The 25,379-nt window shown below is 47.3% G+C and overlaps 2 protein-coding genes across 2 annotated transcripts in view; one reads left to right on the forward strand and one right to left on the reverse strand.

Moving 5' to 3' along the window:
- Positions 1 to 2,426, reverse strand: part of ndufaf6 (NADH:ubiquinone oxidoreductase complex assembly factor 6) — a gene marked incomplete at its 5' end in the record, with an annotated part of 6,344 nt that extends 3,918 nt beyond the window's left edge. Inside the window, 4 exons of the mRNA XM_084442253.1 lie at positions 640 to 696; positions 1,334 to 1,456; positions 1,814 to 1,913; positions 2,236 to 2,426. Of these exons, the coding sequence (XP_084298379.1) occupies positions 640 to 696; positions 1,334 to 1,456; positions 1,814 to 1,913; positions 2,236 to 2,426 (471 nt within the window). The remainder of the gene's footprint in view (positions 1 to 639; positions 697 to 1,333; positions 1,457 to 1,813; positions 1,914 to 2,235) is intronic.
- A 346-nt stretch (positions 2,427 to 2,772) lies between these two features.
- On the forward strand, positions 2,773 to 22,366 carry nagpa (N-acetylglucosamine-1-phosphodiester alpha-N-acetylglucosaminidase). The gene is made up of 12 exons (XM_084442658.1): positions 2,773 to 2,891; positions 4,760 to 4,965; positions 5,089 to 5,356; positions 7,602 to 7,741; positions 9,432 to 9,540; positions 11,649 to 11,777; positions 12,347 to 12,552; positions 13,243 to 13,290; positions 15,938 to 16,066; positions 17,079 to 17,210; positions 19,643 to 19,724; positions 21,579 to 22,366. The coding sequence occupies exons 1-12, from the start codon at positions 2,812 to 2,814 to the stop codon at positions 21,832 to 21,834; spliced, it is 1,785 nt and encodes a 594-aa protein (XP_084298784.1). The 5' UTR covers positions 2,773 to 2,811; the 3' UTR covers positions 21,835 to 22,366.
- The last annotated feature ends 3,013 nt before the right edge of the window (positions 22,367 to 25,379 follow it).

The raw sequence follows: 25,379 nt of genomic DNA on the forward strand, positions 1-25,379 counted from the left end.
CCATCGGCAAATAAAATTACATTCACCGATGGTAGTGGCCGATGTTATGTCGCAACAATTACGCCTTTCTTTGTTGCAAAATGTAGCCTACCCAGCTGCAGATTCGGAGAAGATCTGTGACGTAACGCCGCAAACGCACGTGTAGTTTGCTTTCAAATTAAAGTGAAATAAAAATTTGCATTTTGGAACCAAACACTTCATTTCTTTGTTTCCCTGGCACAAAAGGGGGAATAAAAATAAAATAAAATAAACATCGGCATCGGCCAGATTGTTATTTTAAACATCGGCATCGGCCCAGAATTTTGCAATCGGTGCATCCCTAGCAAAAACACAAACATCACTGACAACTTCAGGTCACTAGTGCAGCGACCCGCTCAAAACATGAGTGGTCGGAAAAAGGCTGATTGCTTGGCCTCTGGTATTGCATCCTTCTCGAGAACCGCTCATCCAAACAACTTCACACTCGACGCTGTGCCTCATTGGGTTCCGAGCAATAGACTTGCCGAATTTCAACTTCATACAGTGCCCAGTTCACAACAAAATCGAAATACAAATAGACTCCTTCCTGTAAGATGTTTACCGGTGATTCTGATTCATTCATTGGTTTGATTCTGATTCATTCATTGGTTTGATTCTTACTCTTTCAGCGATGATCCTCAACAACCATCTCTTGGTCAGGTAGTGTTTCCTCACCGCCTGCAGGAGATTCAAAATACGGTTGTTAAGATTCAAACGGCTTGTTGACTAACAGATTTGATTCTGTTAAGATTCAAAACAGATTGTTGACTGTCCCGATTTGATTCCATGCTACTCTGAATATTTCATTAAATCGTCTATGAACCAGGCAGGACAGATGACCAGATCTGCACAAGGACATGTGTGTGTTCTTATAACCTACTACAACTCTATGAAGACCTGGAACAGCATCTGTGTCTGTGAAATCAGTCCTACGCCAGACTATGACGCTGCCCTTCAGAGTGGGCATGTCCCCCAGACCTCCCCTTCCTAGAGTGGGCGTGTCCCCCACACCTCCCCTTTCCAGAGTGGGTGTCCCCCCCCAGACCTCCCCTTCCTAGAGTGGGCGTGTCCCCCACACCTCCCCTTTCCAGAGTGGGCGTGTCCCCCACACCTCCCCTTCCTAGAGTGGGTGTGTCCCCCAGACCTCCCGTTTCCAGAGTGGGTGTGTCCCCCACACCTCCCCTTTCCAGAGTGGGTGTGTCCCCCACACCTCCCCTTTCCAGAGTCGGTCAAATCAAATCAAACTTTATTTGTATAGCGCATTTCATACAGAGGCAACACAATGCGCTTATGTGGGTGTGTCCCCCAGACCTACCCTCCACAGCTCTGTGCTGATAGGCTGCATCGGGGGATCGTCCCTGTAGATCTCCTCTATAGCCGTCTTCCAGAACTGCATTCGCATCAGACCAATGGTCTTCTGGGAAACAGAGTCCTTTATCTAATGGAGGAAAACACAACATGAACATGATGATTTGTGTGGATTGGTGTGTTGTGCACCTATGCGATGGTTTTGTAAAACACTATCAGTATCAGAGAATCTCCATCAACATGGACTAACAACAATCTGCAGGTTATTGGTGTCCTGTGTTAGAATCAGGAGATACTCGTTGAAGCTGCATCATGTCCTGTGCTAAGAGATACAGGTACTTTATTTGTACTTAGTATAGCCATTACACACATATTTCTCTCTCTCACACACACGCACACGTGTACACAAGTGCACACACGAAGACAGACAGACACAGACACAGACACAGACACAGACACACACACACACACACACACACAGACGTGCCTGAGCCAGCTCCACGTTGAAGGCCCTGAGGGCCAGAGAGGAGCGCCGGGCTTCCTCCGGCAGCAGCAGGGAGCACACGAAGCCATCGTAGTCTCGAGACCTGCCACATGCACAGAAGAGTCGAGAGTGAGCTGTCATGCTGCTTCATAGCCTGGCTGCACCTAATACATCCATGGGCTGCACGCTACCCGGCACAGAACACAACACCACCCAGAGCAATGACACAGGTGGGTAGGGCAACACTGCAACTTCTTGTAATTGTAACAAAAAGCATCACTTTGCATGACTGACCAAACTGACTGGCCATGCCTGGTTAGATTGTGCGAAGGTGGTGGGTATATAGCTCTGGCCCAGTATGAGGTAGAGCCCCGAATAGTAATATCGATCTGGACCAGGGATAGTGGACCCTGCTGAGAACTGACCTCACAACATCGATGCAGTATTTTTCGTTGTGTTGCAAGTCTGAAGACGACTTCGTTGAAGCTCTTCGGCACTTTCCGTCAGTGGGTCGCTGAATACAAATAGTATTTGGCAAAATCTTTCTTTGGAGAAAATTACATAACTTAACGTTAGTCAATAATAATCCGTGATTGGCACCAATGCCAGATGCCATGTTGACCAGTATGTTCACATCACAGATGGATGATGATACCCTTCAACTTTCAACTTTACTCTGTGTCACAGAAATATTGCTCCTCCGGTTTTCAGTTCCGCTTCATATATTTGGGTCTTTAGCTACCGTACCATAAAATGCCCAAATAAGACAAACGGTTGTTAGCTATTCAAAGTCAAGCATGATTGAATAGTTTTCAAGACTGTGCACTCGATTTCACGGTAAGTTATTTAACGATTGTAACCTTAGACGAGAGTAAACAGTGCACCATGTGTTTTGGCCCGCCCTGGTCACATGACTCAGTCAGGGGTTCCGCTAGGCTAGAATGAAGCAGTCAGAAACACGAGTGTGGTGAAGCGCACACATTCAAATTATAATTTCTCCTATGGCAATACTATCAGTGAAATATTTATTTTCGTGTCTCCTGCTATGGCTTGGATATTGGGGTTTGGAGAGCAATGCTGGGTAAGAGAACTAGAAATGTTGGCACTATCTAACGTTAGCTAGCAGCTGTCTATCTCGTTAGCTGGGCATCACGTACCACGAATAAGTGGCATAACCATTTGGCTCAGAATCAACTTTTCTTTTTTTACATTTTATTATTTTATTATTTTTTAATCAATTTTGTTTTAGAAAATATATTTTTATCCCGGCCTTTTCAGCAATGGGTCAGTGTATCTAGCTCCAGTGTAGCTTGCTAACCCTAACCATAACCCCAATAGGCCAGCAGCTTATCTGTGGTGGACCAAAGTCCTTCTGAAGACTGTTGTGTCAGAGGCTATCTCACCTCCTTATGTGACCCAAGCAAAACAAAAGTCTACTTGGAACAGAGGAGCATATGATGACAGCAGCAGACTAAATAGCTACACCGATACCAATTTAGCTGTGTCGCTGTTAGTCATTTCCTCAAAGTGTCTAGCAGCATTTATTTACAGAAGTTCCGTGTTACTCAACGTCTTTATCAGGACCTGCGGTCACTAGGACGCTCTGGCCACTAGATGGCGCTGTTGTATCACACTCCTCTACAGTCGCGTATCTCAATTTCATAGCATTTTTGTTTTTATGGCCCTTTTCCTCACTGTTAACACGGCCACGCCACCTCCCCTGCGTGTCTCACCTCCTATCAAATACCAGTGCCTTTCACACGCCCTTTTTTACGGGGCCTACAGCCCTACAAAACAGCCATTGAAGGCTTCAAGTTGACCAACACCAATGTTGTGTTTTGAGGGAATTCTTGACGGTCTGGTCACGTGACATTTGAGTCCAGCGGTTACATAACGGGTTGTGTAATGGTGTGTTCCTGGTGGTGACCTCGGGGGGCCCACTTGAAGTTCCCAAGGATGACTGTTCACAGGGTTTTGCCTGGGGTGGTATGGCGAAAGAGCCATGACTTTTACCAAGGGACAACACATCCAGACGTATAACGCAACAGCCCTAGACACAGACATCCGCTGGTGACTGTGTGGTGGGGCTAGGAGGTCGTTGAACTTATTTTATGAAGTTAAATAAAAGTTGAAGGGTGTTGCCAAATAGGACACCTAGTACTCAAATAATGGCCCTGGGAGTTGAAAACATCCGCACTTAAACTCATGCAGGTAAAACAGGATGTTATCATCATGATCGGATGGGATAATTAGCTGAGGACCACGGACAGTAAATTTCCAGTTTGGGAACTTTTAAATGTCTAGCTGTATCTAGGACTGGAACTGATTAGTGCTGATAAGATGGGCTTACTGTAAATACATCAATGACAATAATTCCAATGTACCTGTACTTGTAAGATGGCAAATACACTTTGTATTCTATTCTTCTCTTCTAGAAGAGAGTAGATTTGTTCAGGTGTGGTTTAACCCAGCGGTTCTCAACTGGTGGAGCCTCAGGACCCACATTTTTCCTCATCATGAAGTCGCGACCCAAATTTATTCCACAGCACTCAAATTTATTCCACAAAAATAGAAAAACTCCGTGACACATAACACAACATTGGCACACGCTAAGGTTAGCCCACTTCCTGTCATGTCTCGTAAATAAATTATTGAAATTATCGAATTGTGTGTCCTGCAAAATAAAAACCCAACATTTTCTCTATAAAGATATATATATTTTAAAATCCCTTAAAAAAAAAAAAAGAAAAGAAAAGGGAAACCGCCCACGAGGCCGCGACCCAATCAAAACGGCTCTGTGACCCATCTTTGGGTCGCGACCCACCAGTTGAGAAAAGCTGGTTTAACCTAAGTAAAGACATGTATGCTATTGAATAACAATGTTAGCTAGGCAAAGTGTGATGTCATGTTCAGGCCGGGAAACTGCTAAGTCCTAAATCTTTTGTCCAGACCATCTCTGGATAATGACTTCCTGTCACCGTACGTGAATGGACACGGCCCCTCCCACTCACACCGCCATGTGCGAGACTGCCAGCCTGTCGTCCATGGCAACGTCACCCACGAGACCTGGCCGGCCAGCGACCACTCGGACGCGCCCGTCGCCGAGTCCAAACTGTTTGTGTCCGATGTCCCCGGCACTACGCGATATGTCACAGGTCAGTGTCGTGCTGGAGCAAAGGTCAAAGTTCACATGGAAAACCCCCCCAAATATAATTCACCCTGCAGTTGCCATGGCCTGGACCAGTCCGCCCACCAATAGGAACCTTCTCCTGTCGCAGGTCACATGACGGTGGTCCACGCCCCCCTGAGGACCATGGCGGTGCTGGAGCCCGGCGGCGCGGGGGGCTGTGGGCGGAGCCTGCGTGTGGAGGTGGAGCAGAGCGCCCGGGAGGGGAGGTGCCTCTACGCCCAGAACGCCGGGTTCTTCGGCACCACCAGCGGGGGCTGTCTGGGGAACGTGGTGAGCGACGGGGTGCGGGTGACGGACAGCGGAGGGGTGCAGAACGCCCAGTTTGGCATCCGGAGAGACGGGACGCTGGTGTTTGGGTGAGGAGACGCACACACGCCGAGTCAGCAGCCCGGACCTCTCCATGGACGTCTCCTTCCTGTCTCTCGTCCTTCCTCTCTCTCTCTCTCTCTCTCTCTCTCTTCCTCTCTCTCCCCTCTCCCTCTCTCTCTCTCTCTCTCTCACACTGTCAAATCTCTCTCTCTCTCTTCCTCTCTCTACCTCTCTCTCTCTCCCTCTTTCTCTCTCTCTCTCTCTCTCTCTCTCTCTCTCTCTCACACTGTCAAATCTCTCTCTCTCTCTCTCTCTCTCTCTCTCCCTCACTGGCATCTCTCTCTCTCTCCCTCACTGTCAAATCTCTCTCTCACTCTCCCTCACTGTCAAATCTCTCTCTCTCTCACTGTCAAATCTCTCTCTCTCACTGTCAAATCTCTCTCTCTCACTGTCAAATCTCTCTCTCTCTCTCTCTCTTTCTCTCTCTCTCTCTCTTTTACGACCCAGTTCGTGAGAGCCGCCACAAGTTAGGGAGTCGCACGCCAAAACGGAATCAGTTTTATTGCTGGGTTTTATTGCCAAAATCAATGTTAACATAAAATATTTGATCAGAATGAATGCACAACAGAAAGAACAGAAGCATTCAGAGCATTTCTAGATTGTTGTGACTATTTACTGATGAATCACCAGTCCACGTCCCTAACCTATTCTCCTCCTCTCTTCTCCTTATGAAACTGTAATCAAGGTGCACAGGCCACGCCTACCCAGTGTCCACAAACAGGAACCCAGTAAATAATACATACACACGCCACTAACATTATTGCGCAATACAACAATTACCCTCCAGCGCTTGAAACCAATTAGAACCGATAGGGTACTCGGTGTACCTTGTGAGAGAGGGAACTGTTTACCTGTCAGTCACTGGGTCTGGAATTCGGCCCAACCGTGGAATTTTCCGGCGCTTTCCAAGATAAGGCTGTTTACGTTCCCGCATGTTTGGTGAAAAAAGGGTGGGGGGGGGGGTGGTGGGGGTGGCTGTAGTGACGCGAGGCCTTGAGGTGATAAAGTCACTGCCTGGAACACTAATTTCTGCTCAGCTGTTGTGCCTGGGGCTGATGTAATATTGTATGGCCTCTGTCGCCATAGCGTTCTGTGCCCAGTATTTCCTCGTAGCTTTTTTTTTTTTTTTTTCTAAGGCCGGGTGCCAAAGGCCCTCTAGTGATTGACTGTTCACGTTCTGTGTCAGTGTCAACACCTAGGTTAGATATTTCAACTATTTGAAGTGCAGAATTGGGTCATATTGTTGCAACAAACTGTGGGAGAGGGAGAAGTTGGTGAAAACATAACTAGTATTAGGATTCTGATGGATGTTAACTTTATAGCTGTTTTGATGCCTCGGATTTAATGTCCTCTTTTATTTACATTGTGTTATATTTAAGTTTACTGATCAGATGGGGCACACTTGTTTGAACTGTCCTTTCATCGTCGTCACTGAAGGTGTTAAATTGGCGCAGTGTCTGTATCTGTCAGCTCTGCTGTATGTAGAGCCATGTAACTATAACTCTCTCTCCTCACACTTCCCTCTCCCATCCCCCCTTCCCCTCTCCCTCCCTCCTTCCTCCCTCCCTCCCATCCCCCCTCCCTTCCTCCCTCCCTCCTTCCTCTCTCCCATCCCCCCTCCCTCCCACCCTTCCTCTCCCATCCCCCCTCCCTCCCTCCTTCCTCCCTCCCATCCCCCCTTCCCCTCTCCCTCCCTCCTTCCTCTCTCCCTCCCTCCTTCCTCTCCCTCCCTCCTCCCTCCCTCCCATCCCCCCTCCCTCCCTCCCATCCCCCCTTCCTCTCTCCCTCCCTCCCATCCCCCCTTCCTCTCCCTCCCTCCCCCCTTCCTCTCTCCCTCCCTTCTTCCTCCCTCCCTCCCCCCTTCCTCTCCCATCCCCCCTCCCTCCCTCCCATCCCCCCTTCCTCTCTCCCTCCCTCCTTCCTCCCTCCCTCCCCCCTTCCTCTCCCATCCCCCCTCCCTCCCTCCCATCCCCCCTTCCTCTCTCCCTCCCTCCTTCCTCCCTCCCTCCCCCCTTCCTCTCCCATCCCCCCTTCCTCTCTCCCATCCCCCCTTCCTCTCTCCCATCCCCCCTCCCTCCCTCCCATCCCCCCCCTGGCCTCCCCCGTGCCCCCTCCCTTCCCCCCTTCCTCCCCATCCCCCTTCCCCCCCCCCCCCCCCCTCCTGGCCTCCCCTGTCCCTCCTCCCTCCCTCCCTCCCCCCCTCCCTCCCTCCCCCCCCCCTCCCCCCCACAGCTATCTCTCTAAGGAGGACGTGCTGGACGAGGTCAACCCGTTTGTCCAGCTGGTCAGCGGGGTGGTGTGGCTGCTGCGCGACGGCCATGTTTATATCAACCAGAGTATCGAGGCCGAGTGTGACCAGACACAGGAGACCGGTACGTCATCCACCCGCCACCTCCGCACAGCCACAACCACACGTCCCCAACGTCACCTGTCCCTGTCACCTGAAACGAGAGCAGCAGAGAAGAAAGGCGCAGAGACTAAAGCAGAATAGATCAGATCATCCGGGAAGGCTACTGTACATCACTACTGTACATCAGCTGCCAGTACTCAGATCTGCTCCACACACAGTAGCCCAATGCCGGCCTTCCACCTACCGACTTTACCCCCCCGATTTCAAAGTCTCAGACAAAATTCCAAAATCGGAATAAAATCTCGAGAGTCTTCCTGGAGTTGCTGCGCGCTCCCGTGATCACAGTCGTTAAGGTGTAAGGTGGTCTTAAAACCCGATTCTGGACGGTCTCTGTCACATCTTGCCCTTAGGACAATATCAAACATGTCTGATATTCTCCCAAGTCTTTAGTCTTTGCAGAATCCTAGTCTGACTGGTCTGTGACTTAAAACTCTTTTAAAAGTCTTTAGATGTGAGAGGGTGTCAGATGAGTCTTTTTCAAATCTCTGGAAGCGCTTTATAGTAACCATCCGTAATAAGCGTTAATTAGTAGGTAATAAGGACCTTATTATGCACTGCAAAATTGCATAATAAGTGCAGTCTATAAACAGTTAACAAGCTTCTTATGAGTGCTTATAAATGTCTTATAATCTAACAATAAACGTGTTTATTATATTATTAAACACTTGTATAGTCTTATTTACGCATAATAATGTCTTATAAGCATGTTATAATGATTTATAAGGTCCTTATTACCTATTAACTAACGCTTATAATCTATCAATAAGCGTGTTTATTATGCTATTATTAAACATTAATATAGTCGTATTAACACATAATAATGTCTTATAAGCATCTTATAAGGACTTATAAGGTCCTTAGTGCCTATTAATTAACGCTTATTACGGATGGTTACTATAAAGCGCTTCCAAATCTTTTAAAAGTTGTATCAAAGTCTTCTAGTGTATGGAAAGTCTAACTGATACTCCCCTAAAAACCACATCAGCACTATGAATGGACACAAGCCTAAACAATCAGCTGTGTTTCCCATGATCCTCACGACGACGACGAACCAGGAGAGGGTGGGTCACCAGGAGCGTCTGAGCCAGGACTGACCTCTGACCTGAGCTCTCCAGTCTAACCAGCTACTGGGTGAACCGGAGACCACGTCGGTTGTCTTATCTGTGACCGAGCTCCGCAGGAGTGCATCTGCTGAGCCGGTGGAATTCTGCATGGCTAGCGTCGTCCACTCATGATGACTCATCAGTCTCAGTCAAGGCGGACGGTCACTGCTGTGCGTTGCTGTGAGGTGTCGGCTTACCCAACCTCAAACCATTAGGTTAGCAATGGAAAAGCAGAAGAAGTAACTTGACATCAGCCCCCAGTGTAACCGTAGCCCCAAATAGAGATGACCTCCATTTACATCACCAATAGGTCTTCAGCCTGCCTCAGCACTGATTTGAAACGGCTCTTTGAAAAAGGACTACTCAGATAAAATAATAGAACTGTTTTTTGTTCCAGCTGTGCGACATAATAGCCTGTCCTGTTGTATTTGATAGGGACATTCCGCCATTTTGTGGACTGTTGTATTTGATAGGGACATTCCGCCATTTTGTGGACTGTTGTATTTGATAGGGACATTCCGCCATTTTGTGGACTGTTGTATTTGATAGGGACATTCCGCCATTTTGTGGACGTGGTGTCAGCCAGGACCGCCGTGGGTCACGACGCGGAGGGAAGACTGATCCTGTTCCATATAGACGGACAGACGGAACAACGAGGGTGAGTGGGCGGCGGCGCGGAGGGCCAGAGTGTGGAGGGCCAGAGTGTGTGGGTGTGTGGAGGGCCAGAGTGTGGAGGGCCAGTGTGTGGAGGGCCAGAGTGCGGAGGGCCAGAGTGTGGAGGGCCAGTGTGTGGAGGGCCAGAGTGTGGAGGGCCAGAGTGTGGAGGGCCAGTGTGTGGAGGGCCAGAGTGTGTGGGTGTGTGGAGGGCCAGAGTGTGGAGGGCCAGAGTGTGGAGGGCCAGAGTGTGGAGGGCCAGAGTGTGGAGGGCCAGAGTGTGTGGGAGTGTGGAGGGCCAGAGTGTGGAGGGCCAGAGTGTGGAGGGCCAGAGTGTGGAGGGCCAGAGTGTGGAGGGCCAGAGTGTGTGGGAGTGCGGAGGGCCAGAGTGCGGAGGGCCAGAGTGTGGAGGGCCAGAGTGTGTGGGTGTGTGGAGGGCCAGAGTGTGGAGGGCCAGAGTGTGGAGGGCCAGAGTGTGGAGGGCCAGAGTGTGGAGGGCCAGAGTGTGGAGGGCCAGAGTGTGTGGGTGTGTGGAGGTGATTGGAGGAGGTGGTTGTGGGAGGGGTGAAGTAGGGCTGGGTGTCGATTCGAATTTCAAGAATCGATTCGATTCCGATTCACAAGGTTCAGAATCGATTATCACGATTCGATTCGATTCAATATCGATTCGGTTAGTGTTACTAACTACTACTTTTTTTTTTTTTTAGCTGTAACCTTAATTACATGACTGCCAAGTTATGCAACACATCCACAGGCCTACTACGGCTGGGTATCGATACTGATTTCCATGAATGAATGAATGAATGAATGAGTCATTGAATGAATTAATGAACTATTCATTCCTTCATTTATTCATTAAATAAAAGATCGATTTTGGGATTCATGAATCGATTCAGAATCATTTGATTCTGAATCGATTCAGAATCAATGAATCATTTTTTTTAACCCAGCCCTAGTGGGAGGGGTGAAGTATATTCCGGTATAGAGAGAAGGACCCTAGCAGAGTGGTGATGACAGAGAGAGAAACACCCTAGCAGAGTGAGGGTAGCGTTAAGGCTAGGGTTAAGGAGGTTGTAGGGCTAGGGTCAAGGTTAGGGTGAAGGAGGTTGTAGGGTCAAGGTTAGGGTTAAGGAGGTTGTAGGGCTAGGGTCAAGGTTAGGGTTAAGGAGGTTGTAGGGCTAGGGTCAAGGTTAGGGTTAAGGAGGTTGTAGGGCTAGGGTCAAGGTTAGGGTTAAGGAGGTTGTAGGGCTAGGGTCAAGGTTAGGGTTAAGGAGGTTGTAGGGCTAGGGTCAAGGTTAGGGTTAAGGAGGTTGTAGGGCTAGGGTCATGGTTAGGGTTAAGGAGGTTGTAGGGCTAGGGTCAAGGTTAGGGTTAAGGAGGTTGAAGGCCTAGGGTCAAGGTTAGGGTGAAGGAGGTTGTAGGGTTAAGGTTAGGGTTAAGGAGGTTAAGCTTAGGGTTACTGATGGTGGAGGAAATGAAAACGGTACAAGCAAGTCAGGGATGAGAATGGAAAGTGGAAGACATTCAGAGAGAGAGAGGGTGAGAGAGAGAGAGAGGATGAGAGAGAGAGAGAGAGAGAGACACATTTAATTTGACAACACTCTGATCTATTCTATTGATTGCCCTTTCTCTTCATCCCAAGTCCAACACAAGGTACAGGTGACCCCTGACCCTGGCCCTGGATGCTGTCGTTGTGTTAAAGATCTGGCTTTGGGAAGCAAAACAAAGGGACATGTCTGGACATGCCTGTGTCCAGAGTATCTCTACTCTGTATCAAGCCCATATGAGGTCAATAAACACTCTCTCTCTCTCTCTCTCTCTCTCTCTCTCTCTCTCTTCTCTCTCACCCTCTCTCTCTCACCCTCTCCCTCTCACCCTCTCTCTCTCACACTCTCTCTCTCTCTCTGTCTCCCTCTCTCACCCTCTCTCTGTCTCCCTCTGTCTCTCTCTCTCACCCTCTCTGTCTCTCTCTCTCTCTCTCTCACCCTCTCTCTCACCCTCTCTCTCTCTCTCTCTCTCTCTCTCTCCCTCTCTCTCTCATCCTCTCTGTCTCCCTCTGTCTCTCTCTCTCTGTCTCTCTCTTTCTCTCTCACTCTCTCACTCTGTATGCAGCATGAATCTTTGGGAAGTGGCAGACTTTCTGAAAAGTCACGGGGTCATCAATGCCATCAACCTGGACGGGGGCGGATCCTCCACCTATGTTGCCAACGGCTCATTGGCCAGCTATCCTTCTGACCACTGGTGAGCCAATGACAACCAAGATGACGTCACACTGATGCGATTCATCATGTGGTCACTGTCGAACAAAATTAATTTCCTTTGTTCCACCTCGTCATCCTTTTGATGATCAGCAGTAGTTGGCTAAAACAAGCTGTCAACAAAGCAGTTTGAATTGCTTGGCTACTAATCAAAAGAGATCACATTTCATTATCATTAATACACCAAAAAAGGGGCATAGGAAAAAGCTACGGGCCAACTGTAATGGAGATGAAACGCCTACACACACTGGGTTCACTAAAGTTGAATTGGACGACGTTTCTGTACGCAGACATTCTTCAGGTGAACGTTTGCTTTCTCGTTATCACAGGAAAGTTCCCCTGAAGAAGGTCTGCTTACTGAAACGTCAACGTTTCATTTCATTCAGTTCGTTAAAACACTTGCCGTGGGCTTGTACCGAATCTGTCTTTGTTCTTCCTCTCCTGCTCTGCAATTTCCCTCTTTCACTATGTTCCTCCTCCCTCCCTCCCTCCCTCCCTCCCTCCCTCCCTCCCTCCCTCCCTCCCTCCCTCCTCTCCTCACCTCTCTCTCAGTGACTCTGACCCTATGTGGCGATGTCCCCGTCGCGTCTCCACCATCCTGTGCGTGCGCCAGCCGCCATGCCACCCGGAGGACTGCGGCGCCCGCGGGGTCTGCGTGGACGGCCGGTGCCGGTGCCAGCAGGGCTGGAGCGGGCGGGGCTGCGACAACTCGCTCTGCCAGGCGCCCGTCTGCGGGGCCCACGGAGTCTGTACACAGGGTGAGCGTCTGAGCGCCAGTTGGCTTACGGCCACAGAGAGGGACTGTCGTGTTGGAAATGAAGGCGATGATAAGCTGATGGATAAATCCTTTTGTTAGTTTTTATGGTGGTACGTCACAACTTTTAATTGAAATACAATATTTCCTTCGCATTGCCAAGGTACTATTGATTAAACTCATTCAAACTATTAATTAATATTATAATTTCCTTCGCATTGCCAAAGTACTATTACTTTGGCAATGCGAAGGAAATATTGTATTTCAATATTGTTTTGATTGAAATATAATATTTCCTTTGTGTTGCCAAAGTACTATTAGCTCATTCAAAATATTAATATATTATAATAATGCACAACCTTAGCATCAATATGAAGAAATACAATGTCTATATACAGAGGTGCAAACCAATCACAGGTGAAAAAGGTGACATACATGCAAACCCATACATACACAGATCAAACAAATCACCTATTTTGGATCAAAAACGTCTATTTTCACCTAAAGGTGACAAGTCTGCACCCCTTATATAGTCTGGTGGATACTAGCAGGATTTTGATCCCTTATGTTGATGAACCCTACCTGGCCCCTCCCTTGACCCCTACCTGGCCCCTCCCTGGACCCATACCTGGCCCCTCCCTGGACCCATACCTGGCCCCTCCCTGGACCCATACCTGGCCCCTCCCTGGAGCAGATGGCTGTGCATGCGATGCTGGATGGACAGGGCAGAACTGCAGCCAAGGTAATCAATCATCTCTCTTGTTGGAGTATACTAATCTGCATACTAATTTGCATACGTGCGTGAATTTCACACCCCCGTCCTGATTTGTGGAGAATGTGGCCTGCCCACACTTTGAACACCAGCGTAGTAGAGACTCAGTCCTAGTTAACACCTCACACTCTCAACTCTGTGCCCCCTCTCACCCCTGTCTACCGCACCACACTTACTACCCCTCAACCCACCCTGGTCTAAGACCGATCCACACACCTCTCGAACCCTCAACCCACCCTGGTCTGAGACCTATCCACACACCTCTCTAACCCTCAACCCACCTTGGTCTGAGACCGATCCACACACCTCTCTAACCCTCAACCCACCCTGGTCTGAGACCTATCCACACACCTCTCTAACCCTCAACCCACTCTGGTCTGAGACCGATCCACACACCTCTCGAACCCTCAACACTGGTCTGAGACCGATCCACACACCTCTCGAACCCTCAGCACTGGTCTGAGACCTATCCACACACCTCTCTAACCCTCAACACTGGTCTGAGACCTATCCACACACCTCTCGAACCCTCAGCACTGGTCTGAGACCTATCCACACACCTCTCGAACCCTCAGCACTGGTCTGAGACCGATCCACACACCTCTCTGGTCTGAGACCGATCCACACACCTCTCGAACCCTCAACCCACCCTGGTCTATCCATACAGCCCTGGGGCCTAATTTATAAAACTGTGGGGAACTCACGTTACTGAGGTTGGGTACTTAAAGTAAGTTTGAAAAAAAATACACACAAAAATATTACGATTTATAACACGGACATGTGCGTATTTTGTCCCACTCCAGTATCCCATTATGTTTCACAATCAACCCTAAACTTGGTGCCTGTGAGTGCATGTCTTGTCCCATCCTTTTTAATGCTCATAATTGCCTGTAAATGGTGAATGAACCGCCCCATTCATCCATGAATAAATAGTGACTTCATGACGACAATGACGGTGATACTCAGTGTGAAATAGAAGCTCTTGTAGCGGAGGTTGAAGCAAGACTGGCATGGTGGCCGAGTGGGCATTGTAATAGAATAATTTGATGTAACTATCAAATATGAATCAAAAGTAAGAAGAAGGTTTGCCGAGGTTCTTACCAACTGTTCAAAGACTGGTTCTTTATTCCAAAATACAGACAGTTGCAACTGGACTACGGAAATGGAACAAAAAGTGTTTCACCCACCGAAGTCCTTGGTTTGAGATTGCGCGCTGTTATAAACAATGATATCCGGATATGACGTTTCTAAGATCTGATCGGCTAACTCATCAACACGTCATCAACAATGGCCAACAATGGTCATAGGAAAGGGCGGCAAAATTAGCAAACGGGTTTGAACGGACAATGAAGACAATGGGAAGTCACTAGTGGAGACAGTAAGTCTGGGTCAATCGACCTCCTGGGGATGTCATCCTGTTATAAGTGAGAAAGCCACAGCAGGGTGGTTGCATGTGAAAAGGTGAGGGATTGCATACAGAAGGAAGAGTGAAACTGTAACACAAAGGACAAGGCTGAGGATGATCATTTCTATGACAGCATCAGTCTCGTAAACAAAGTTCAATCCCAAACTGCGTCACTGTGATGTCAATATTATATTATGAAACTGAGGTGTCGAAAACAGCATCAGTTTAAATTTGTCCTATTGTTCACCTTTTTATTTATGAGAATGTCATAACACGTACGTAAGTACTGCGTGAATAATTGAGCTAGGCTAAATGATTATCCTGTTTGTTCAATGAGCCAGCGTAGGCCGTACGTATTCAAGTCTCGTCATACAGTATTCATAAGGGAGCTCTATAATAAGTGAAAGGATTTATTTTACACAAACAATGGCATCAATTTCAAACTGGTTCTCGAGTTTCATCTTTCTGCCATCAGAGTGGCAGTTTCTCATTTCTCCAGAAAGCACTTCCTTCGGGTCAGAGGACAACCACACATTTCTGACATTCTCACATAGGGCTGGGTTCAAAAGAATCTAATGATTCAGAATCGATTTATGAATCCCAAAATCGATCTTTATTTAATGAATGAATGAATGAATAAATGAAGGAATGAATAGTTCATTCATTCATTCATTCATTCATTCATTCATTCATTCATTCATTTTTGGAAATCAGTATCGATACCCAGCCCTAGTATTGATGTGTTGCATAACTTGGCGTCATGTAATTAAGGTTACAGCAAAAAAAAAAAAGTTTTAGTTTAGTTTTAGGGTTTAGTAACACTAACCGAATCGATATTGAATCGAATCGAATTGAATCGTGAAAATCGATTCTGAATCTTGTGAATCGGAATCGATTCTTGAAATTCGAATCGATACCCAGCCCTATTCTCATGTCAAGCTTACAAAAAAAATCACAAAGGCTGCGTTGAAAATGCTGCCCACATGATTTTGTGCTCACGCACGTTTATAAGTGAGGCCCCTGTTCTGTACAGTGACAAACTCAGCCCAACTCTACCGTGACCTCATTACTCTACATGTATGTCCTCACAGTACTATTCTTAAATGTTAGAATTATACCCATGCCCCATAGAAATACACGTATAAACAGATGGACATTCTTCATCTGCACTAAACTTTTTTTCTTTTCTTTTTTTTTTACATACACTTGAAGCTTGTGCGTCAGGTTTCTACGGCGACGGCTGCAATCAGACGTGCACGTGCACCAACGGGGGCTGGTGTGACGCCGTGCACGGCCGCTGCACTTGTCCGGCAGGTGTCCACGGAGACTCTTGTGAACAAGGTGTGTGAACAAGGCGTGTGTATGTGTGCATGTCTATGGGCAGGGTGGGAATGTAATCCAGATGTTTGCGCTTACTTAAAGACAACCTGCTCAAGCAGATGGAAACAGAATCATGTAATTTCTCTGTGAAGCAGGTTTTCGGGCCAATGTTGAGGTTTCCCCCCTGACAGTACCTTAGGGGAACCTAACCCTTCCCCTAACCTCTTACCTGGAGTGCTGAGTGGCAGCTTGGGATGGTTCCCATGCTATGAAAAGAGTCTGTCTCATTTCCACTCTCAGGGGATCATGGCGATCACAAGCTTTCATGGTTCTTCCTCTGCCAAGTCCCTCTGAATGAACAGCTGGAACACATTAGCTCTAATACGCTACACTTTGTTACATCACGTCTTTATTGTTTTCTGGTGCAGACCGAGAGGTTAGCTCTGCACTGGACGATGGCTGATGCCTTCACAGTGTGTCTGGTCGCTCACGGCGTGGCGTTAGGCCATGCGTAGTCCGTACATTCTCTTACTGTTGTTTTGTCATGAATCAGTAAAATAAGTACATATATTATCATTTTTTCCTTTTCAAGTCACTGAAGTATTTAGATAGAAAGGTCCCTGAATAGAATGAACCTTATTTGTTCTGCAACTCGCCTCTCTCTACAATTCTAATTTACCCCAGATGAACCACCAAAATTTGCCCCTTAACGCGTACAGTAGCAAGAGTTGTGGCAAGTAAAGATCATTGGGCTATTTTATTTTCGAATAGGCTCTGTGCACCAGCTCCACTACTTCCTGAAAGTCACTTGGCATCTTTATTTCCTGTCCTATATGATTGGATTAAGTGATTAATCAGGTGTGCGGCAGACCCAGCGCACACCTGATTAATCACTTAATCCAATCATATAGGACAGGAAATAAAGATGCCAAGTGACTTTCAGGAAGTAGTGGAGCTGGTGCACAGAGCCTATTACAAGTGACCCACTCGTCCTCTGCTTCCTCGCTGACATCACTTCCTGTGGTCCTTCCAGAATGTCCGCTGGGTTTCCATGGGCTGGACTGCAGGCAGGAGTGCCAGTGCCCGGGCATGTGCCCATGTGACCCAGTCACAGGAAGTTGCAACACCCTGTTCCAGGGAGAAAGGAACCGCACCATACACAGAGGTACAGTACCACCCAAAACACGCACACGCACGCACACACACACACACACACACACACACACACACACACACACACACTCACTCACCATTAAATAATATCATAATTGGTCTGTCCATACTCAATCACATACTGAATGTAAGTGATGTAGCTAGCTCTGTAGTACTGTAGCTATCCCTGTAGTACTGTAGCTATCCCTGTAGTACTCTAGCTAGCTCTGTAGTACTCTAGCTAGCTCTGTAGTACTGTAGCTAGCCCTGTAATACTGTAGCTAACCCTGTAGTACTGTAGCTAGCCCTGTAGTACTGTAGCTAGCCCTGTAGTACTGTAGCTAGCTCTGTAGTACTGTAGCTAGCCCTGTAGTACTGTAGCTAAGCCTGTAATACTGTAGCTAGCCCTGTAGTACTGTAGCTAGCCCTGTAATACTGTAGCTTGCTCTGTAGTACTGTAGCTTGCTCTGTAGTACTGTAGCTATCCCTGTAATACTGTAGCTATCCCTGTTGTACTGTAGCTAGCTCTGTAGTACTGTAGCTAAGCCTGTAGTACTGTATTTCATTGTACCCATGCAACATATGACAAATAAATATCAATGAATAGTGAGTCTGTCTGAGACAATATAATGCCTGGGAAATGTAGTGGAAATTATTCTGATCTAGAATAAAAAGGATTTGCCAAGGTTCGCTCAAAAAGACTGAGTCTGATTTATTAAGAAAACATACGAGCGGCGACTTCAGGATAACTCACGAGTGGTTCATCCAAACAGAAGTGAAACAGAAAGGTGTTGTGCGCTCTTATATTCAAGCAATACCTGAATATGACGTTTCTAGAGATTTGATTGGCTAACTCATCAACACGTCATCAACAATGGTCGAGAGGTCAGACAAGTGATATGGGGAAAGGGCGGTAAATCTGAAAAGGTTTCTGCACGAACAATGAAGACAATGGGAAGTCACTCTAGTGCAGACAGAAAGTCTATGATGTGTCGACCTCCTGGAGATACCATCCTGTTATAAATGAGGTTAGCACCGCCAGGGGTGGTTTTGCATGTGAAAGGTTGAGGGAGGTAGAGTGAAACTGTAAAACAAAGGACAAGGCTAAGGATAACAATTTCCATGATAGAAACAATGATTAAAAAGCCTTCAGCGTAGATGGGTTAGGCTTCGGCCCACAGCCTAGATGCCCTGTGTCGAGTTGTTCTCCACTGGTCGATCTGTGAGCAGAATGGTAGCAGTGTTTTTCTGCGCATCTGTTGTTTTTGGCAACGCTCCACTCCACTACACTGTGAGTCATGTTCTGTCACTCTACCTTTCATTGTTTATCTCCCTCTCTGTCTTATGTCTGTTTTCTCCCTCTGTCTCTCTCTGTTTTCATATAAACACCCCACCCCCCTTAGTACATTCAGCTCACACAGCCTACCGGAGTAGAGGGAAATGTATCTTGTGTTTTCTCTGTGTGTGTGCAGAGCATGTGCGTTTGGGAGGGTTGAGATTTCTGAAACTGCAGAATCTGCCTCAGGTTTACAGCTTGTACTTGACATTCTGAAAAACCTCCCCAAATTACAAAGGACAGCCTTGTTCATAGATCTAAGGTGTTGGTGGTTTCACAATCTCCCACCCCTGACCTTCAAGAGCCTAAAGAGAAACAGTCGAGGTCGTCCACCCACCTCTGTTCCGTTCCGTTCTCTTCATGTTTACTCTGTAGTAGGGAACGATCACTGTTTGAGACAACCAGCCCCCTCTGGCTGCTTATCAGAACACAGCTGACAGACTGTGGGCTTCTCAGCCTTCAGTTCTCATCTCTCCTCCATCCCTCCCCCCTCAAGGTTCAGCCCTCACATAGTACACACTCACACATAGGTGCAGAAACACACACACACACACTTGCACAAACAAATACGCTTTAGTGATTGATGTTACCTTTATCTCTAGTTGTCTAGGAGCCAGCCAGTGCTGCACTATCTCCGTGCTGAGCTGACTGAGTCTCACTCTCCCTTGGCTGACTTTCCTATCCCTAATCCCTCTGCACTGCATCTCTCACACATGGCTTTAAAATTAGACCTTCGTAAATGAAAGAGGGAAATGTGCACCCCCCCACCCCTCTCTCTCTCTCTCCTCAGCCAAAGTATGGTTTCAGTCAAAAACCTCAGCCTTTTAACAGCTTCAGTGGTTAGCCTGTTTGCAGTGTGCTCTGTGTTTAAAAAGGTATTTGCTGTGGGGATTAAAGACACCATCTGTAGTTGTCAGTCAGTTTTGTTGACTGTTTAACATAGAATTGAAGTTCTTCAGTGACGGTTAAAGCTCCAAAGAAACTTAGAATAAAAGTAAACCCAGTTTACAAACATCTTAACCCGTGAAAGTCACTATTGTGCACGTCGTTAGTGGTTTGTAGCCAATGTGATTAATGTTTACATTTTGAAAGTTGTGTTGTTTCCACAGCGGGCCACTGTCTGGCCAGTCAGATGTTTGCAACATGGAGAGAGGAGGAGGAGGCCCACAAAACCAAGCCTTACCTAACAGAGTAAGGGTCAGAGGTCAAATCAAACGGCTCAAACTCATCCTCTAATCAGTATAACCCTCCTGTCTCCCTCCCTCTCTCCTTCTCTAGTTTGATCCCTCCCTTCCTCCCTCTCTCCTTCTCTAGTTTGATCCCTCTCTCTCTCCCTCTCTCCTTCTCTAGTTTGATCCCTCCCTTCCTCCCTCTCTCCTTCTCTAGTTTGATCCATCCCTTCCTCCCTCTCTTCTTCTCTAGTTTGTTCCCTCTCTCCTTCTCTAGTTTGATCCCTCTCTCTCTCCCTCTCTCCTTCTCTAGTTTGTTCCCTTCCTCCCTCTCTCCTTCTCTAGTTTGATCCCTTCCTCCCTCTCTCCTTCTCTAGTTTGTTCCCTCCCCCCCTCTTTTCTCTAGTTTTATCTCTCCCTTCCTCCCTCTCTCCTTCTCTAGTTTGATCCCTCCCTCCCTCTCTTCTCTAGTTTTATCTCTCCCTCCCTCTCTTCTTCCTTGGTAATTTAATGCAAATGCACAGCTTTCCCAACACACCCATGCTATTTTTCACGTCTCTATATTCATCATCACTTACTCGTATAGCAGCGCCACAGCTTGACGCCTAGCAGCGCCACAGCTTGACGCCTAGCAGCGCCACAGCTTGACGGCTAGCAGCGCCACAGCTTGACGGCGCAAACACAACAACACACGTCCACGGTTGCATTGGGTGGTCTCCGGTTATTCATCCTGGACAACGCCACTGTTGCATGTTGTGTATCTAGGATCCATCTGTGGATGGATTCACCTGCCCTACTTCTACCCAAGCTGGCGAGTCTGGAGAGGCCATATAAATTAGCATGTGTCAGGCCTGCTTACCTTTCACATGCAAGTTAGGGATTGTTTCGCGTTGCTGTGGCTACAGCCCAGTGCTTTGTGAAGGGTCTCTTGAGAGGGAGGGTGAAGTCTGCTTCTCCCTTTCTATCCCTAACCCTCCCTCCATGGCTGTAGTCTTCTCCTAACCCTCCCTCCATGGCTGTAGTCTTCTCCTAACCCTCCCTCCATGGCTGTAGTCTCCTAACCCTCCCTCCATGGCTGTAGTCTTCTCCTAACCCTCCCTCCATGGCTGTAGTCTCCTAACCCTCCCTCCATGGCTGTAGTCTCCTAACCCTCCCTCCATGGCTGTAGTCTTCTCCTAACCCTCCCTCCATGGCTGTAGTCTCCTAACCCTCCCTCCGTGGCTGTAGTCTTCTCCTAACCCTCCCTCCATGGCTGTAGTCTCCTCACCCTCCCTCCATGGCTATAGTGTTCTCCTAACCCTCCCTCCATGGCTGTAGTCTTCTCCTAACCCTCCCTCCATGGCTGTAGTCTTCTCCTAAGCCTCTCTCTATGGCTGTAGTCTTCTCCTAACCCTCCCCATGGCTGTAGTCTTCTCCTAACCCTCCCTCCATGGCTGTAGTCTTCTCCTAACCCCCCCTCCATGGCTGTAGTCTTCTCCCAACCATCCCTCCATGGCTGTAGTCTTCTCCTTACCCTCCCTCCATGGCTGTAGTCTTCTCCTAACCCCCTCTCTATGGCTGTAGTCTTCTCCTAACCCCCTCTCTATGGCTGTAGTCTCCTAACCCTCCCTCCATGGCTGTAGTCTTCTCCTAACCCTAACCCCAATTTAAAGAACTGATTGTCTGATAGTTTCTCCTCCATCAATAGCCACCCACCCAGTCTGCTGAGCATTCTCTTCACCAACAACCCACACCCCACCCCCCTCGACATATGTCCGTCACTGTCAGTCACTACCCCCTACCCCGTCCACTTCCTCCTTCTGTACCTCCCTCCTCTCATTCTCCCTCTATTGTCTTTCTCTCCTCCTCTCACACCCCTTTCTCCATCTCTTTCCAGACGGACCTGGCTGATGATCACGGCTCTGTTGACCTCCCTGCTGTCGGCCAGCACAGTGGTTCACATGTTCCGGGCGTGCCGTGGGTCTGGCGTGCAGAACCCCGGCCGCGAGGACTACTCCTACGTGCCCCTGACAGACATCAACTGGCGCTCCAGCCATACGAGGGTCAAAGGGGAAGGGTCGCTTCCCCACAGAGGGGGTTTTGAACTGGAGAATTCGGACTCTGAGGAGGATGTGTGGTCCCGGCGTTCCTGAGTAACGGTTCCTATGGGGTCCGATACCGAGCTCCCCTGGTCAGACTGAGACATGGAGAAGGGGTTGGGGTTATTGGACCAGAGCCATGTCAACTGAGAGAGCAAGAATAGACAAACCATGGCAGGGTGCCAGTAGAGTTATACTGAGAAATCCCAGAGAGGTTAGGGAGATAGAGTTTAATAGATATAGATGTTGCACTGAGACGCCTCAATCAATCCTTTCTTCCTCTGCACCTTTGTGTTGGTGAATGGTGATTTAGATGACATCTTCTCTAGACATACTCTGAAGTACTATAGCAGAATGTCTGCATGTCTGGTATCAACCCTATCAACGGTCAACTGTTTACAAGCAAGCACTCTTTCTAGACTTAAGGTCTTCCAAAGGTGTAGGTAAACAAATGTGGATTCTGCCACGCTGAAGCTGGCAACCTTGTCCACCAGTCGCAAGGAGGGTGAAGTTTTATGCCTGTTGCTATGTGAACAGAGAAGGTAGCAACTTTGAACCCTTCTCATCGAAAGCTTTGGCACTTGAACCTGCCGAACCTTTGCATACTGATGGACTTCACTTCATCAAATGATTCAGTGTGAAGGCACCAGAGTTCAGTGGGGATGTGTTTTTTTTTTTTTTTGAGAACTCATATTTCATCACATCAATTCCAGTGGTCCAGGTTCTATTTTTATAGCTGTTCTGAGAAAATTCTGAAATTGTATTTGAATGTTGTCTGGCTGCCAGCCAGCCAGTGGCTTAAGCCAAACAGTTTTTTTTTTTTTAAATCTGCAACACCAATGATGTTTGTGCACAACGACAGTCTAGCCAGTCTAGTTCTAAACACTTTTGGTGGGCTTTTATTTTTTGTATGTATGTTTTTTCTCCAAATCATTGACCCTGTTTCCAACGGCTTTTTTACAGAAAGTTGATGTCAGTTAATTTCCTTCCTTGTTCTTGAAAACAAGGAAACAAGGCAATCCTCCATGATCTTTGAACTCCATGTAACGTGTTCTTCAACGTTTTATGATCATGTTGTAGTTTCCTGATGCCTGGCTTATCTAGTTATGCTGGTGTTTTTCCGTAGTTTACTGGGCCTGAGAAGGTATGGAGGCTTTTCATTTGCACTTCCACCTCAGTCTGAAGTTCAGCTATGCTGCTGAACCCAAGCTGAGTTCAAATGCAAATCTATTAAACAAGTGTCGCGTTTCAGCTGCCTGTGTGACTCGCCTTGGTTGTGCATTTGTGATTATTTGCATTTGTGATGCCCTAGCTGGTCTTCAGCCAGCTAGGGTATTTTCAGACTGTGCTTGTAATGAGTTGGCCATTTATATCAATCGCAAAAGCAACTTTGTGGGCTAGGGGATTGCTTGAATATTTCCGGGTTATTATCTATTCATAAGCGTTCATGGAAATGTGTGTTTTGTTTTCATCAAATGTTTACAGTCTTTGGCTACAGTTTATGCTGTCAAAATTGGCTAGTTTGTCTCACCTAACTCACCAGAACTAATAATTTTTTGTATATTTCAAGGTGTCCTTAAGCCAGGAACAACAAACAATTTTTCTATGAAACGAGTGGACCGTTTTTTTCCCCGTCTCTTAACAGCTACAGTACATGACCCAGCTGTTCAGCGAGGGGTATTAGAGAGGGTCACAATTCACCACTTTAGCAGGGTTGACATCTGTGTCATCTGAGCTTGAGGTCTCACGCTGGGTCAAAGTGCCTCGGGGTGAATTACCATGCACCAGCGGCTCACTGAAGCCTGCACTCTGTGACCCCTGACCCTCTGAGACCTAAATGTGAAAATGTGGTTTTGTTTGACTCATGCTTGTCTGATTCTTCTGATGATGGGGGCTGTTTTCTCTGCATTATAATCTTGAGTGTTCAGAAAGTGAGAAAGACTGTGTGGGAGGTAGGGTGTGAATGTTTTCTGCCTGATCTGATTGTATTTGTTTTGAGGGGTACAATGAGATCTGCCTGATCGGATTGTATTTGTTTTGAGGGACACATTGTTTTGAGGTGCACATTGTGACGGTGCTGGATGTGCTTGTCCGTGGTCAGGGTGACACCAGAGAGCAGCAGTCTTGTCTGGATGTATGCCAACATGAACGGCAGCAGAACAGATATGAATAGAGGTCCTTTACATAAACAGGAAGTGTACCTGTGTAGATGATTGGAATAATAACACTTGAATAACAACAGTAGATGACCAACACCTTGCGTTTGTCTTTTACAAAGGAGAGGAAAGTATCCTGGTTGATTTTCCAGACGACAAGAATGACTCTTTCAATTATTTGTATAGTTGGCCTATATGTTTGATGTTGAATTGATAAATGACAATGAATGTATTGCCATATTGTGTATTATTGTATTGAGCTATGATGTCAATGGTTTCGATCACAGTCTTAATAGAATGAACTAGTCAGAAACTGACTATATTTAACACAATTCTTGTGTTTTTGTTGCTATAACGCTGCAGGGAGGCCGCAAGCTGTCGGCTGTGAAAAGCATAGTGTGTGTACTTTGCCTTCTGGGAGCACAACCAGCTGTAGACTGTTGTCCAAAGTAGCTGGAATGTCAAGTGTGGAGCACAACAGCATTGGGGTGTTGCTCATGGTACTGCTGGGCTCAAGTACCCCCTTCCCCCCAATGTGTTCTGGCACCCAGCCAATTCTTGAACGTTTTGTTGAAAGAATGTTCCTTTTTTGAAAGAATGTTGAAAGAATGTTCCTTTTTTTCACAAATAAAGCATTTTTTTTTTTAAATCTTCACCAATATCTACACTTTTGTCATCCATCCCTTGCATCGCCTTGTCACAGATACATAACACTGCCTGCCTGGCTGGTTCCGATCATCACGCACCTCATTCACCCAGCAGTTTATTTAGTTAAACCAAGGGAGCAGCTCAAGTGACAGGAACATGTTCAGAACTGTGATTAACTCCACGGCGTTCAGTGCATCCTCAACGTGTTGGCGCTCTCCTGCCAACAACATTGTTTACCGTGGGAGTGACAGAAAGGACGTCACACCCAATGGTGTGACGTCCTATCATTGGCTGACTCACACAAGTCTGCCCCGCCTTCCTCCTGTCCGTCCTGTTAAGCTGATGCAACTCTGTTGAGAAATGTCACTTTCCTCCTCTCTCCCTGTGTCTCTTAGTAACCCCGGCCTACTTCTTTTCTTAACCATCTATTCATAACCATAACCATGGCTTTAAAAAAAAAAAAATTTGATTTCACCCCATTCTTTTGTCATGTTCATAAAGGCTTAAGGGCTTTTTCCCCTGCGCCCTCTCTGGTTCTCTCTCTTTCCCTCTCTCTCTCTTTCTCTCTCTCTCTCTCTCTCTCTCTCTCCTGCTTTATGTTTGACCCACTCCTTACTTCCTCAGACATTAGAACTTGTTTTGGATTTAAACAGAGTGCTCATGACTGCACTTGCTCTTCAAAACATGACCTACTGCGTGCGTGCGTGCGTGCGTGCGTGCGTGCGTGCGTGCGTGCGTGCGTGCGTGCGTGCGTGTGGCTACCCAGTCATATTGACTGGTCCCAATGCAAGATGG

This window comes from Borostomias antarcticus (genome assembly GCF_949987555.1).
Source record: "Borostomias antarcticus genome assembly, chromosome: 8".
Taxonomy (NCBI): Eukaryota; Metazoa; Chordata; class Actinopteri; order Stomiiformes; family Stomiidae; genus Borostomias; species Borostomias antarcticus.

What these genes read in the sequence shown, in the direction of transcription:
- nagpa (XM_084442658.1), top strand. Translation starts at nt 2,812, where the DNA reads ATGGCAATACTATCAGTGAAATATTTATTTTCGTGTCTCCTGCTATGG. An exon ending in GACGGGACGCTGGTGTTTGG is followed by an intron (nt 5,357 to 7,601) that starts GTGAGGAGACGC and finishes TCCCCCCCACAG; the next exon opens with CTATCTCTCTAAGGAGGACG. An exon ending in TGACCAGACACAGGAGACCG is followed by an intron (nt 7,742 to 9,431) that starts GTACGTCATCCA and finishes TGTATTTGATAG; the next exon opens with GGACATTCCGCCATTTTGTG.